The sequence below is a fragment of the Carettochelys insculpta genome, chromosome 3, assembly GCF_033958435.1.
Source record: "Carettochelys insculpta isolate YL-2023 chromosome 3, ASM3395843v1, whole genome shotgun sequence".
Lineage (NCBI taxonomy): Eukaryota > Metazoa > Chordata > Testudines > Carettochelyidae > Carettochelys > Carettochelys insculpta.
The window spans coordinates 195,258,610-195,274,220 of record NC_134139.1 but is presented as its reverse complement, the minus strand read 5'-3'; the positions used below and the strand labels follow the sequence as shown (position 1 = coordinate 195,274,220).

The 15,611-nt window shown below is 38.8% G+C and overlaps 1 protein-coding gene across 2 annotated transcripts in view; it reads left to right on the top strand.

The window, feature by feature from the left end:
* CD2AP (CD2 associated protein) overlaps positions 1-15,611 on the top strand; it is a 137,537-nt gene that overhangs the window by 85,930 nt on the left and 35,996 nt on the right. For both annotated transcript variants that reach the window (XM_074991355.1, XM_074991356.1), the window contains exons 8-11: positions 4,615-4,709; positions 9,580-9,684; positions 14,837-14,873; positions 15,372-15,434. In XM_074991355.1, coding sequence (XP_074847456.1) covers positions 4,615-4,709; positions 9,580-9,684; positions 14,837-14,873; positions 15,372-15,434 — 300 coding nt within the window. The remainder of the gene's footprint in view (positions 1-4,614; positions 4,710-9,579; positions 9,685-14,836; positions 14,874-15,371; positions 15,435-15,611) is intronic.

The window sequence follows — 15,611 nt, the reverse complement described above, 5'->3', positions numbered from 1 at the left end:
TAAAGCAATGTGGGATCCTGAAGCAAGTGCCAGTCAACCTTTCCAGATTACTGTATCCTTTTCAGGAGTTAGATTTGTTTTGCATACTACCAAGTTACACCTCACTTAAAACTACTTACAAAAACATGCAAAAATGTTACATAAGACTACTATCGAAAACTTGCTGACTTTTTACCATCTTATTATCAATTATGAATTGAAATAGAATATAGTAATTACATTGCAGCATAAGGCATATGAAGCAGCAGAAGTAAGTCATTGTGTGAATGAACTTTTAGATTGTACTGACTTCACAGGTGTTTTTTATGTGGTCTGCTGTAAAACTAGGGAAATAATGGGTTGATGTACCTCCTAGATGACCTCAGTGTACTCCCCCCCGCCCCCAAAGGGTACACGCATCCCTGGTTGAGAAACGTTGTGGTAGTCCACACAGTTTTATAGCATTATGTAGTTATAGAAGTATATAGTAAAATAACTTGTCCTGATTGGGAGCTTACTCTTCTTTTTTTTTTTTTTTCCAAAGTAAATGAACACCTTAGCACTTTTAAAATGCTTTTTTAGTTTCAAAGTGTCTTACAGTATGAAGTAGGCTGGATTTACCCATGCTGCAGAGCTAGGCGAAAACTAAAGTCAGAGGTTGTGTAGCTTCCCGTATTTCTGCCTGTATAAAAATTCAGAGTATTCAGATTATAGAATTACAGGTGAAATCCAGTTAGCATAGGAACTGTCCCTAAAAATACAAGGCTTCGTTTATGCACACAGTTGTCCTGATTTAAGTAAAGATTCAAAGTCCTTCCTGGACCCTTTCATATTAATGTAAGCTTGGCTGCTTTACATTTAGCTTGCATCAGTAAATGTTAAGGTTTTTCCTGTACCAGTATAGCCTGTTTATCTGATGTAAGAATACTGACCAAGGGGTTTGTATTAATTTATATTAATATGGCATTGGACTTTTGTTGAGGGTCTTGTCCACACACAAATGTGGCATTGGTTTGCTTAGACGCATTTTAAAATCAGTTTAGTTAAAATGGAGAAAAATTGCCTCTATTTTGATACTTAGTTTCACTTAATTTTGGAAAAAAAAAATAAGCTAATGGAAATAAACCACTGTGTCTGGCCTATGCTTACTGTTTTACCAACAGTGTTATGTTGGTGTAGAGCATGGTGATTTCTCTCTTCCCCCAACATAGGTTTAAGGTAGAAGGCGAGTGCAAACCATACTTACATGCTGGGGACTCGAGACGCGGATCTTTGCCCATGAAAGCTTATGCTCCAAAATATCTGTTAATCTATAAGGTGCCACAAGACTTTTTGTTGTTCTTGAAGCTACAGACTAACACGGCTACCTCTCTGATACTAATCCTCAGAAATAGTGACTCTGAAAAAGATTTGGGGGTTGTGGTAGCTAATCAACTGAACATAAACCGTAAGGCTGTTCTGGGAGACATAAACAAAATCTTGAAGAGGAATAGTGAACCTATTTTATTTTTATATTGGTATTGGTGTGACTGCTGCTGGAATCTTGTGTCTAGTACTGGTGTCCATAATTCAGGAAGGATGTTGATAAATTGGAGAGGGTTGAGAGAAGAGCAGTGAGAAGAACTAAAGGATTAAATAAGCTCAATGTATTTAGTTTAAGAAAGAAAGAGAAGTGTAAGGGGTGACTTGACTAGTCAGTAAATACATATGAAACAAATATTTCACGATGGGCTCATCAGTTGAAGTGAGAAAAGGTATAACACTAACAGGTAGAAGTCGAAAGTAAACAAATTTGGATTGGAAATAAGGTGGAATTTTTAGTAGTGAGAGTAGCTAATCATTAGAACAACTTACCGGGGTCACAGTGGCCTTTCTCTCACTGTTAACTTTTCAGTCAAGATTTTTTTCCCCCTAAAAGATATGTTCTAGGAACTGTTTTGGGAAAGTTCTTTGTCTTGTGTTATGCAGGAAGTCAAACTAGACAACAACAATGGTTTCTGGCCTTGGAAATTAAAAATCTATGAAAAGTTAACTAACCTTCTGTTAGAATGGTAAGGGAGAGAAGCATCCAATTCTGTCTTGGCTCAGCAAGCTGGCAGTGTAGTGGTTTACATTTTGATGTCTATTTTCACCATAATAATATCTAGAAATTTTGAATGTTATAATTATAGATGATGCATTGAAATACAGAAATAATCGAGCAACATGGAAGATCAAGATCTTAAAATCTTTACTTGAAGGTTATTTGATCTTTTCCATTGTTTGAAAAAAGACCTTTGCTTAAAAGCATGCAAATTTTAATCAGATCTTCAGCAGCTATGCTGATTTATCTGATTTATTTGTATTAAATACTTAAAATGATGGTTTCCCTAATGTACGGGGATAAATTGTAGACACACAGATACCCAGGTGATAAATGCAGTATGAAAACCAGGTGGATGCCTCTTGCATGACAAAATAAGACTGTCTGATATCCCGTGAGAAGGGCTTAGTTACGTTTGTTTTCACAACTGTATCTCAATTTGCACAGAATCATCCTTAATAAAAATGTATTAAGAATAATACCTTTTGCAGAGGTAGGTGGGTAAGTGAGCAGGCAAGCAGGCAGGCAGGCAGGTATGTAGGCTGGCCGGCAGGCCTGCAAGAAAACCACCAAAATTTAGTTAACTTTTTAAGATATTAATTTATATTGTTATGATATGTATATGACCAGAATTTCATTTAATGTCTGTCTTCTGCTTCTGGAAATTTGTTTTGGTCATTAATACAAACATATTTTTGCTAACAAAGCCACAATTTTAGTTTTGTTTTCAGTATAATCAAATTCCAGACCTTTAAAGGACAACATCTGGGATTGCTGCTGCACTGTCATACTGAATCTGTGGCTGATCTTCTATCTTAAATTGAAGTTTCATTAAAAATAACTTTATTTACTACCAGTTTTCTCATGGTGCAAGACTGGTTAAAACACCCTGATCCCTGTTTAATTATTTCTTCATTAAATATACTGTTAATAAGTTGTAAAATAGATTAAGTGCTGAAGATGTCGTTGAGATTTTTTCCTGTAACTCATCTTTTTGGACTTTCTTGCTCCGACAATAATATGGTGAAATACAAAATGAAAATGTTCTTTGGTTACATAAAGATGGTATTTTAGCTCTGACTGGATCACACTCCACAATTGGTTACTTGGTCAAAATTTTTGGAGCCAGTGTGCTTTCAAGCTGGCTAAGCATAGTCATGAGCGTGAACTCTGGGATTCTAGGGTAGGTGCAAAATTTGTCTGGCTCCCTTCTTTGGAGTCCAGCTGCCATAGGCCCTCAGATCCATATAGGACATCTCAAGTCTCTCTAGTCACATATGCCCTCATTCCCGGGCTCCATGGTCACTGGTTTAGAGTTCAACTCATTAGGGACAGCACAAGAGTTAATGAAAAGAACACACATTTTGCAAAGGAACTTAAATACACTCATTTTGGACACACAAAAGAGTGACAGACTGAGGCAAAACAAGAAACACCTGAAAACAATTCCCTCCCTCCTACTCCTCGCTGAGTCCTTGGGTTTGGTCAGTGTTCTTGTGGGAGGCAAAAGCTTCTGCGTCTTCCCCATTCCTCTCTCGCAACCAGTCCTCCTGGTGAGTGTAGAGGAGGTGTCAGGAGGTGTTTTGTCTTTTTTTCTGGGTTTCTTTTGCTTACAGCAAATGGTTCTTCTAAGAGCAGGGTTTGTTCCCCCTTCAACTGCTTCTCTTTCACTGGGAAAGTTCAGCCCACCCACCGCTCAGGTGCTTTGCTGGATAAAATCTCTAAATTAAGGGCTATGCTGGGAGCAATCTCATTGTTTTACCAGAGTTGAACAATAGAAAGTTAATAGTCTTGTTCATTTCCAAAATGTATCTATTTCAGCTACGGACTGGAAATTCTAATCCACACTGAAGGTTACTGGCATAAATGCTTTTTGTAAAACAAAAATGACATGCTCAAGTGATCGTGGTTGTGCTTACATTTTTATGACTAAACTGTAAGACCCTAATCCTGCAAATCTAATGCATTTGTTTAACTTTACAAGAACTGCTACAATTTAAATATGTGTAAGAGTTTCTAGAATTGGAGCCTATGAAGAATATGCTAGATTTAAATTGAGATTTTGAAATAAAAATACCCTACATTGACTTTGAGACCAGCAATGATTGTTAAATGAACATAAAATGGTCAAAGCATGTATGTTGCTTGCATTTTTGTCATTAAAGCTTGAAGTTCCTTGTGTGCTTGAGCACAATCTGTTGGAAGTAACTTAAAAATCTCTGCTGGATATACATGTGCAAAACCACAACTGGCAAGATATTCAACTCTCATGGCATAGCTTCAGTTCTGGTGTCTAAAATGACTCACAGGAATGGCATAACTGAATAAATGGTTTACTCCGATCCTAAATTTGGAGTGATCTACTGGACATTTGCAAAACATACTGAAGGTGTTTACAAGATCAAAAGATGATTGTAGGGGTAGTGTGATTTTTTTTTTTTTAGTTACCCATTTAAAAAAAAAAGCAGTTCTGAGCTTTTATTTGTTTACCTGGATTTATACAGCTGGTTAGGACATTGTGCAAATACAACAATTTTGCTTTTTTGTTTCAGCCAAGGAATATTGCAGGGCTTTATTGACCTTTGAAGGTTCAAATGAAGGTGAACTTGGCTTTAAAGAAGGCGACGTTATCCAGATAACAAGTAAGGTAAGTGTTTTCTAATCACGCTCTTCTCTGAATGTAGTTGAAGTATGAAAAAATGGGCAGGTCTGCACTTAAACCCTGCAACTTGGATTATGCCACATTTTAAGTGAAAACACTACTGTGCCAATGGGAGAGCTTTCCCCATTGGTGGTTCATCCACCTCCATGAGGGTTAATAGCTGTCACACCAACATAGCACTGTTTATACCTGGGGTTAAGTTGATATAACTGCATTGCTCAGCATTGTAAATTTTTTACACTCCTCTGCAGCACAGTTACACCACCATACATTTATTATGTAGACCTGCTCTTAGCACAAGTAGATTTTATTATTTCTGGATCTGTTCCAGTTAATCTGTTCTGATTAGCGTACTGATCATTTGTTTTATCTCAGTAATAGATCAGAGTTTGTCCTGGAAGTTAACCTTCTACTGTGCCATACTCTCATAAAAAACATGGAATAAGTTTGCCCACTTTCATTTGTCAAACATTTGCCCTGTAGTATCCACTAATATTTGACTATGCATTGGAAGATTTTATTCTGACTCTAGAAATGGTAAACTCTACAGAGAGCCTGATTGTCTCTGCTTCCTAAAGTAGTTTATAATAATTGTAAAATGCTGACTTGAAGATTGCGACTCCCAGAAGAAGCATATTTTTCAATGCCAAAGTTGGCCAGTGTCACAGTATGGAAAGTGTTTTCAAAACTAGAGGCCTGGTTGCAGCTTCACTTGCAAAGGGAAGTTGGAGTGGAAGAAAGTTCAAGAAAGAAACTTGTAATATACATCCAAAGTGTATGGACCAGGTCCTGCGCTGGCTGGGGAAGGGGCAGGGGCTGGCACAGTGTGGGGGGACTTCATTGGGGGGGAGGGGCTGGAGAGCAGGGCTGGCATGGTGCAGGAAGAAGTCTGTTGCGGGGGCTGGGGAAGGGGCTAGGGATGGCATGGTGAATTGTGAGGGAGGTCTGTGATGGGGTACTGGATGGGCCCTGTGCTGGCTGGGGAGGGGTTGTGGCTGGCACAGTTTGGGGTGGGATTGGTTAGGGGACTGGGCTGGACCCTGTGCTGGGTGGGGGAGGGGCTCTGTTGGGGGGCATGCCCGGGCGAGGGGCTGGAGCTGGCACGGTGTGGTGGAGGGGTGTGTGTGTGTCCATTGGAGGGCTGAGCTGGACCTCACACTGGGTAGGGACTGGGGCTGGCACAGTGCAGGGGTGAGGTGGGGGACCATGATAGAATCTTGCCTGGACAGACAGACGGACGGACACAGCAACAGTAATATATATGTTATCACACCACTTTTTCCCAAAGCACAACATTGTTCTTACTTATATTGGGATAGGATATTACTAGATTAATAAAATGTAACTGACTTTTTTTCTGTTATCTTTGTTCGCTATTTATTTTTTCTAAAATCTTTAGTCTCCATTTGTCTCATTTCTTTCCGATTAGATCTTTGCTTCTGAATATTTTGTCTTGAGCATTCTTGCTCTTTCTCTTTTTTATCTGTTGCAGATGTGCAGTGGACATTAACATCTAAGCAGTGCAGAGTGCTTTCTTTTTCTCTTTTGGGAAATTAGTAAGGCTCTAGACTTCAGAATACATAGTGAAAAGTAGATGCTGAGGGAAACCTATACAGAAAGATATCTAGGAGTAATTTGTGCACCCTTATATTTAAATGACTTGTAAGCCAGGTGTGTTATATTTAAATTTTGCATTCCTGCATTCTTCAGTTAGCTTAGTGCGTCTATAATTTTTTTGTTCTGTGATCTGAATTGTTCTTTTATGAATTGAATGCTGATTTGGATATGCATGCTAAGACCTAATACTCTGTTGATAGAAAGAACCGGTTGTCAAAAGTAGCACATTTCAGTGGTAGTGTAGCTATCCTGTATGAAGTGGTGATGGCTATTAATATTGGCAGAAAAGCTTTATATTTGAATCTCTAAAATAATTTTAAGTAACTCGATTCTGTGTATTAAGAAGTTGCAGTACCCTGTGGAAAGGGTTGAATGTAACAAGACCTTGATCCTGCAAAATAGTGGCCATTTATAAAAAGGGGGAATAAGAACAATGCAGGAAACTACCAGTCAGTTTAACTTCTGTGCTGGGAAAGATAATAGAGCAAGTAATTAAGGAAATCATCTGCAAATACTTGGAAGGTGGTGAGGTGATAGGGAACAGCCAGCATGGATTTGTAAAGAACAAATCATGTCAAACCAATCTGATGGCTTTCTTTGATAGAATAATGAGCATTGTGGATAAGGGAGAAGCAGTGGATGTGGTATACCTAGACTTTAGTAAGGCATTTGATGCAGTCTCGCATGATAGTCTTGTCAATAAACGAGGCAAATACAGTTTAGATGGGGCTACTATAAGGTGGGTGCAAAACTGGCTGGATAACTATACTCAGAGAGCAGTTGTTATTGGTTCTCAGTCCTGCTGGAAAGATAAAATAAGTGGGGTTTGCTGGGGTCTGGTTCTATTTGATATCTTCATCAATGATTTGGATATTGGCATACAAAGTATGCTTATTAAGTTTGCAGATGATGCCAAGCTGGGAGGCATTGCAGCTGCTTTGGAGGACAGGGTCATCTATTTGCCCCAATCCCTGAATGGCCTCCACGAGGATTGAACTCACAACCCTGGGTTTAGTAAGCCAGTGCTCAAACCACTGAGCTATCCCTCCCCTCAAATATAATTGGAGGTACACATCTCCTAGAACTGGAAGGGACCTTGGGAGGTCATCTAGCCCAATCCTCTGCCCTCTTGGCAGGACCAAACACCATCTCTGACATCTATTTGAAAAATGTATTTGTCTCAGATTCCTAAATGGCACCCTTAAGGATTGAGCTCATAATGCTGGGTTTAGCAGGCCGGTGCTCAAACCACTGAGCTATCCCTCCCCCACAATTCAAAATTATCTGGACAAATTGGAGAAATGGTCTGAGGTAAACAGGATGAAGTTTAATAAAAGACAAATGCAAAGTGCTCCACTTAGGAAGGAACAATCAGTTTCACTCATACAGAATGAGAAGCATCTGTCTAGGAAGGGGCATGGCAGAAAGGGATCTAGGGGTTATATTGGACCACAAGCTAAATATGAGTCAACAGTGTGATGCTGTTGCAAAAAAAGCAAACATGATTCTGGGATGCATTAATAGGTGTGTTGTGAGCCAGACACGAGAAGTCATTCTTCCGCTCTACTCTGTGCTGGTTAGGCCTCAGTTGGAGTATTGTGTCCAGTTCTGGGCGCCACATTTCAAGAAAGATGTGGAGAAATTGGAGAGGGTCCAGAAAAGAGCGACAAGAATGTTCAAAGGTCTAGAGAACATGACCTATGAAGGAATGCTGAAAGAACTGGGCTTGTTTAGTTTGGAAAAGAGAAGACTGAGGCGGGGCACTATAGCTTTTTTCAGATATATAAAAGGGTGTCATGAGGAGGAGGGAGAAACTTGTTCTTCTTGGCCTCTAAGGATAGAACAAGAAACACTGAACTTAAACTGCAGCAAGGGATGTTTAGGTTGGACATTAGGACGAAGTTTCTAACTGTGAGGGTGGTCAAACACTGGAATAAATTGCCTAGGGAGGTTGTGGAATCTCCATCTCTGTAGATATTTAAGAACAGGTTAAATAAATGTCTATCAGAGATGGTGTAGACAGTGCTTGGTCTTGCCATGAGGGCAGTGGACTGGTCTCGATGACCTCTCACAGTGCCTTCCAGTCCTAGTATTCTATGATTCTATGAAAAATATGTGCTCACACTGAATTCTGTGAAACAGCAGAGAGGTGTCAAAGAGGTAGCCGTTAGTCTGTAGCTTCGAGAACAACAAGAAGTCTTGTGGAACCTTATAGACTAACAGATATTTTGGAGCATAAGCTTTCGTGGGCAAAGACCCGCTTCATCAAATGCATGAGTCGGGGGGGGCTGATTTCAGAGCGGTGTTTAAAGAGTGGGGTCCCAGTAAGAGGGAGGGCCGGAGCTGACAAGGTCCATTCAGCAGGGTGAAAATGGCCCAGTATCAACAGTACTTATCAAAAGAGTTAAAAACAAGTCAGATCAGACGGGGATGTGAGCCTTTGTCAGAGTCTAACGGGGAGATATTAGCACCCAGAGCAGAGAAACTTCCTTTGTAAGCTGGGAGTGGTTTGCGGATTGATCTGATGAGGTGGGTCTGTCCCATGAAAGCTCCTCACCAAATAAATCACTTTGTTAGTCTTTAAAACACTACATTTCTGTTGCTTCGTTTTTGTTTCACAGAACACCTTTTTCTGGCTCTTTCGACTGTATTCTTAACTTGTCCCCACCTATACATATTGTGCTACTACTTTTCTCTCTTGCCTTTATCCTTTTAGTTGTTTTCATAAAATTAAATAATTCAAACAAGAGAAACATACATACAAAACAAAAATGTATGTTTTTGGAAAAGATCTGTGAACATAAGAGAAATAATTTGTCTCCCAAGGTTCTGGCTACAGTTGGGTCATGAACTGAGATTTTTATATCTACATTTTTTTATTCCATTTCCATTCGCAGATCCCTTTCAAATAGAAATGCATATCTATTTTAATCCTTTTTTTAAAGCGAAAAATAAAAAAAAGTTAGGTAGTTAGGACATCTTCGAATTTTTTTTCTGTTGCTGTCAAACCCTGAGCTACTCACATTTTTCCTCAAATATAATTTAACTATTTTATAAGGCTTCCTCTTGAAAAAGACTGCATTTTTTTTAGGTTGAGATGATGCTTTACAACACAGGTAAATGAAGAAGATGGGTTTTCATGCTATATAATAAATACTTTATTTCTGAAGTTCTGCTTGCTCCGTAAAATGAGTAAATAATTAAGTGATGTTGTTCTAAGTAGCATTTTTTATTATAGGATATTGGAGAACAAGGATGGTGGAAAGGAGAGCTTAATGGTAAAGAAGGAACCTTCCCAGACTACTTTACTGTTCTAACACAGGAGTCAGATAAAGACTTTCCAGTAAGTTTTTAATGTTTTTCTTTTCTTACAATCTAAAGAAAAGCCACAGATCTTTTGCTAGAAATGCACATTTAAAAAAAAAGCCCTAATGTATGTTTACGTTAATGTATAATGTATATTTTTAACTTTGGTGACTACGGCCTTTTTAGGAAGGAGAGTGGGGAGTTTATTTGTATATTGTATTTCTGGTCTCACTGTACAGATATGTGAATTTAACATTCTGCATTACACCCTCCACCATTATTTCACAGCACACTTAATTGCTGCAAGGGGTTCCCAGGCCTGATTATCAAAGAACTGGCGACAAAGCTTTAGGTGATGTGGGTAAATTTCATATTACTATATAAACCTGAAGTTATTCAACGTCCAAATATATCGTTGTGACTCAGACAAGTAGGTATTTTATCCTTCTGGGTTAAAAAGAGGTATATGTACCTCCCTATTCTCTTTTAGAAATAGTATCTCAATCTTGTGATGTCAGCCCCACTTTCAGCAGATAGTTTTGAATGAGCAAACAGATTTGTTTCCATTCTCTAGAAAGTGGGACAGCTCTTCTGAGTTATTGAGATGGGGATTGTCTTGATTCATTTTCAGCTTGTAAGTACTATCAAAATAGAAACCGAATGTTTTATATTAAAAAATTAGCACTGGTTAAAAAATGAAAATTTTGTCACATGAGAAAATGCTACATTTTGAAACATGTCCTGAATTAGGACAAAAAGTTGAGAATTTGAAATTTACCCAGAACAGAAATTCCGTAAAAATGTAAATCATTAAAATTACCTTTTCTAAAACGTTTAGTTTATATAATTTTGAAACATTGTGAGTCAAAACTAAATGAGAATAATTTAAAGAGTTGGTAGGTAAGATCCCATGGAAAATAAGTCTGTTAGGAAAAACAGTTGGTCAGTTGGGCAGTTTTTAGATTAGACTAGTACCTGTCAGGGGTGGTCTAGATCAGGGGTCAGTAACCTTTCCACAGCTGAATGCTGAAATTTGACCTTTTTACCTCTATATATGGACTTAGTGCAGGTGATACTTTATAAAGCCACTAATCATTCTGCTTGTAATAGCTTCATTGATTAATAAATAAATAAAGCCAATCAGTGACACTCCTGTTAGTTTACGCCATAATCCCTGTGCTACAGGCGGGGGCTCGTGTGGGGGCTCTGGCCCCAGCCCTGTACCATGGTGGGGATCGTTCTCAGAAGGGCTCTGGTTCTAGCCCCATGCTCTTGCCCCACTACCATGATGCAATGGGGGAGGGAGGCAGTGCTAGAGCTCCCACCACATGTCACTCTAAATCAGCTTGCATGCTGAGAATGGTACATGTGCTGGGGGTTGCTGACCCCTGGTCTAGGTCAATGATTGGGATCCTGTGGTCTGTGGGTTGGATTCAGCCCCATCTTTCTTAGTTGTGGCCCATGGCAAGCAAGCACTGCACAGTTCTGTGTTAAAGTAAATTACTTTAAAAAAATAAAAAAAGGGGGGGATTTTTTTTAAAAATTGACAAGGTGAAGAAACTGTTTTTGTTTTATGTAAATTAAGATTGGTAAGCAGCATTTTTCTTCTTCATGGTAAAGTTGCAAGATTGTAGTAAGTCACTTCTTAGTTATAAACTTTTGAAAGAACCACCATAATGTTTTTTGTTCAGAGTTAGGAACAGCCTCCATTCTTATATCTAGGCTAATAGTTGTTTTTCATTTGTGTTACCATAGCATGTAGTTGTCACAGTCATGCACCAAGGCACCAGTGTGCTAGGTGCTGTACAAGAAGAAAACAAAGTCCCTGCCCCAACAGCTTACAGTTGAAGTGTAAGACAAATGACAGCCAATGGGTATAGTCAGGGGAATACAAGGAAATCACACAGCTAGCTGGGATGTGTTGAAGAATCTTTTCTGACTCTTTCAGAACATATTTTTATAAAATGGCAACACGCTACAGTCAATATTTTGAACAGATTCTTTCTTGTTTTGCTCTGCTTGAGCATCTCAGTTGGCACTTGCAAATCCCTAGTTAAGAATTCCCCTTGCACAGAGTGTTGCCACTGTGTGTAGAATTGGCAGCGCTGCAATTGCTTCTAAGGGTAGCAAATAAGGGAAATAAAACTGGTGGTTGGATCTCAGCTTTGTCTTTTTCTATCTCCTAGATTGGCCAGTCGATCAAGGGGTATCACTCCATGGGGTGTTCCCCGACTCAGTGTTCCATGCAGCTGTCTTTGGGGCACTCAGTGGGGTGTGAAAGAGGGTGATGGAGCAGCAGAGCTAGGAAATCTTCAGCTGGGTAACTGCTCAGAGGGCTCCTAAGTTGTTGCTTCCTACCTTGCGTCTGCAGGAGAAGCAGCGGGAGGGAATTGATTCCTTCCCCCTGCAAAGTGTAGTCTTCCACTAACAAATCTGATTCAAACCTTTCTATTTAAAATTTGTATGATGCAGCTCTGGGAGCTCTCACTCAATTCTGAATGCATGCACCTGTTTCTCTGAACAAGGTGCTTTTGAGGACCACAGCTTTGGGCTTTGAGGATTACAATATATGTAAGGTCACACAGGACCTGGCGTAGCCCATGAAGATAATATTTCTGTTTTTATATGGAGACCATAGATATTTAGGCCCAGAATGAGAGAGGCATTTAAGCATGTCTGTAGTTCTGTTGTCTTTAGGAAAATTATTCACATGCTTAAAATTACACATCTGTTTAAGCAGCTTCTGAATTGAATCCTTGTCACTTTGAAGGGAGACAGGACATTGATACATTATGATTCTTCTGTCTTTATTGTCGTCTGTGACTTCTGTAAGTAACTGTACTGCAGTTATTCCAGTTTTGAACCCATTTAACTGAGTGGAATTTTTTCTAGACTGAGACTTCCAGTAGATTTTGGGTTTGAGGGGGCTTGAGAATAATTTGTGGGGGTTTGAGAATAATTTGCTACCTGTAGGAATATATACTTAGTGCCATTATCTTGTGGTAATTTTATTAATTTCTTTTCTGAAAGTTTCATTTGTTTATTTCTAGTCTTGTAACTCTTAAATTCAATTGACCATCCTCTGCATGCTGTGCTGACGTGCATTATTATGTTGATGTGTAACTTGATAGTTCAAACATACATAAGCATAACCAGGAAAATATTACATGTCCTATAGGGACTTCAAAAATATTATGGGAATTTGCTCTCTTAATCACAGAAAATCAGCACTTGGGCTTCTAGAGAAAAAGCAGATCACAGAATCATAGAATTCTAGGACTGGAAGGGACCTTGAGAGGTCATTGAGTCCAGTCCCCTGCCCTCATAGCAGGACCAAGTACGGTCTAGACCATCCCTGATAGACATTTATCTAACCTGTTCTTACGTATCACCAGAGGTGGAGATTCCACAGCCTCCCTAGGCAATTTATTCCAGTGTTTGACCACCCTCACAGTTAGGAACTTTTTCCTAATGTCCTACCTAAACTGACCTTGCTGCAGTTTAAGCCCATTACTGCTGCTTCTATCCTCAGAGGCCAAGAAGAACAAGTTTTCTCCCCCTTCTTATGACACCCTTTTAGATACCTGAAAACCGCTATCATGTCCCCCCTTAATTTCTTTTTCCCAAATTAAACAAGCCCAGTTCTTTCAGCCTTTTCTTCGTAGGTCATGTTCTCTAGGCCTTTGATCATTCTTGTTGCTCTTTTCTGGACTCTTTCCAATTTCTCCACATCTTTCTTGAAATGCAGCGCCCAGAACTGGACACAATACTCCAACTGAGGCCTAACCAGTGCAGAGTAGAGTGGAGGAATGATTTCTCATGTCTTGTTCACAACACACCTGTTAATGCATCCCAGAATCATGTTTGCTTTTTTTACAATGGCATCACACTGTTGACTCATATTTAACTTGTGGTCCACTATAACCCCTAGATCCCTTTCTGCCATATTCCTCCCTGAGTAATAAAAATAACAGGGAATGATTACACCTTGGTGATTGTGGTTAGCCACATTTTAAAATAGCTTTTCTAGTAACGTTCTCCTCTGTGCTAAATTTAACTATAACCGTGTGTCTTTCCTACATTTCATTGCTTGGATGATGACTGTTGTTGGTCAGGCAGTTTAGATGGTATTATCTGATGAATGCTAAAATGTATGAAATCAAATCCACCCTCATCCTTTCTAATAGGCTCTCCACTTTGCAAGAGTCATAAATACCATACGCAGTGCTCAATTTAAGCAGTGCGCTTATGTGGCCACTCTGGAGAGATTCAAATGCTGTCCAGCTCATTAGCAGAGCACTCACAGATAGGTTTTTTGTTTCTATTAGTGTTGAATACTTCAGTAGCCTCTGAGCCTTGTGTGAGGCTGGGAGAAGCAAGAGAGAACTTTGATATCTATTGACTAAAGAGGCTTGGGCCTGTAAGCTAAGAAACTATTACCTTTTTTCCTGGGTTTTTTTGCCTTTGGAGAAGAAGGTCTTTATGAACAGACACTTAAAAAGAAGAATCTTTGGCTGTGGTGTTGTGATGATGCAGTATATTTAAACAGATCATTTTTTAAAAGTTTCCTTTCTCAGTGTTTAGTCTGCTAGAGTTAATTTGTACCCTTGTCTCTGCTTGTACATAAGCAGATGTGCCATTTTAGGTTTAGTTTTTCAAGTTCCCAAGCTGTGCTGTTTCGTGTGCAAACACTCCAGAGAATACCATTACCGCACACACCCCATCATGTTCTTCGTGCCCCAAAAGACTCCTTTTATTGGGATGCAAAAAACAAAACTTTTCTTTTATCTTATTTTTAAAAATAATTTGTTTTGTAAAATGTAAATCTTTGGCCAAGTTGCATCAGATTCTTTTAATGTTGCCTGGTACAATGTAGCTTTATTAGCACTGTTATATATTTACAATTCTTAAAAGAAGTAAATTACTTTGGCACTATAAAGTGCATACTTTCATTTGTTTTATTTTTTGGCTGTCTATTCAAGAAGGCTTTTGTGTAATTTCATGAGCAAATGGAATGGGACTCAGGTGATATCCTGGGTGAGCTTGGACAAGTCACTTAATTGCTTTTCTGCTTCAGTTTCTCCATCTGTGAAATGGGAATGACACTAAACTTCTTTTTAAAGTATGCTAAGCTGATTGGCAGATACTGGTCTTTTTCTACAAAATATATTGACTCTTTATCTTTGCAGAAGCCAAAGAAGCCACCACCTCCTGTTAAAAGTCCCGGTATGTAAATGTACTGACAGACTTTGAGCATAAAAAGCACCAAATATCACTGCTGTGGAAGCTTCATAAATGCAATGAGAATTTAGAAACAACTCATTTTATTCAGTGGTGTTGGCAATATACTCTGATTTTATTGTACCTGTGAAAAGATGAGTTGTACTCCACATTCATGGTGATCTGGTATGGCAAGAGTCTAAGATGACTTTCTAAACTCACAAGTAGTTTTGTGTTTCTGAGCAGCACTGCAACCCCAATTTCATTCTAGTGACACTATGTATCCTACTATGTATTTTGTTTGACCTGTCTCTAAATCTTAATTTAGAAGTATTTTAATACCTCCTCACATCTGTGAGCTTAAATGAATAGTTACACCCTATATTGCAATTTTAGTCTAGGAGGAACAGTATAAATACGAATTATCATATGTTATATTTTTAGTGAACGACTAGGATAATTATAGTTGTTTGAGAAATGTCTGGTTTTTGTTTTTATATTCAGCTCCAAAGCCTGAACTTCCAATAGGAGAGAAGAAATTCCTTTCTTCTAGACTTGAAGATAAAGGTGAGACCAGTTTTCTTCACATTAAAATTAAACTGAGATCTTTTAAAAAAAATACAATATTTAGTTATGTTTTCAGTAAGTAAAATAACTGTGTGGGAAAAGTTATTTCTTGCTGTATACTATCATAATTGTTCGTAAAACTGGGAGTGTTAAGGTTTTTAAGATTGGTGTGCTTGT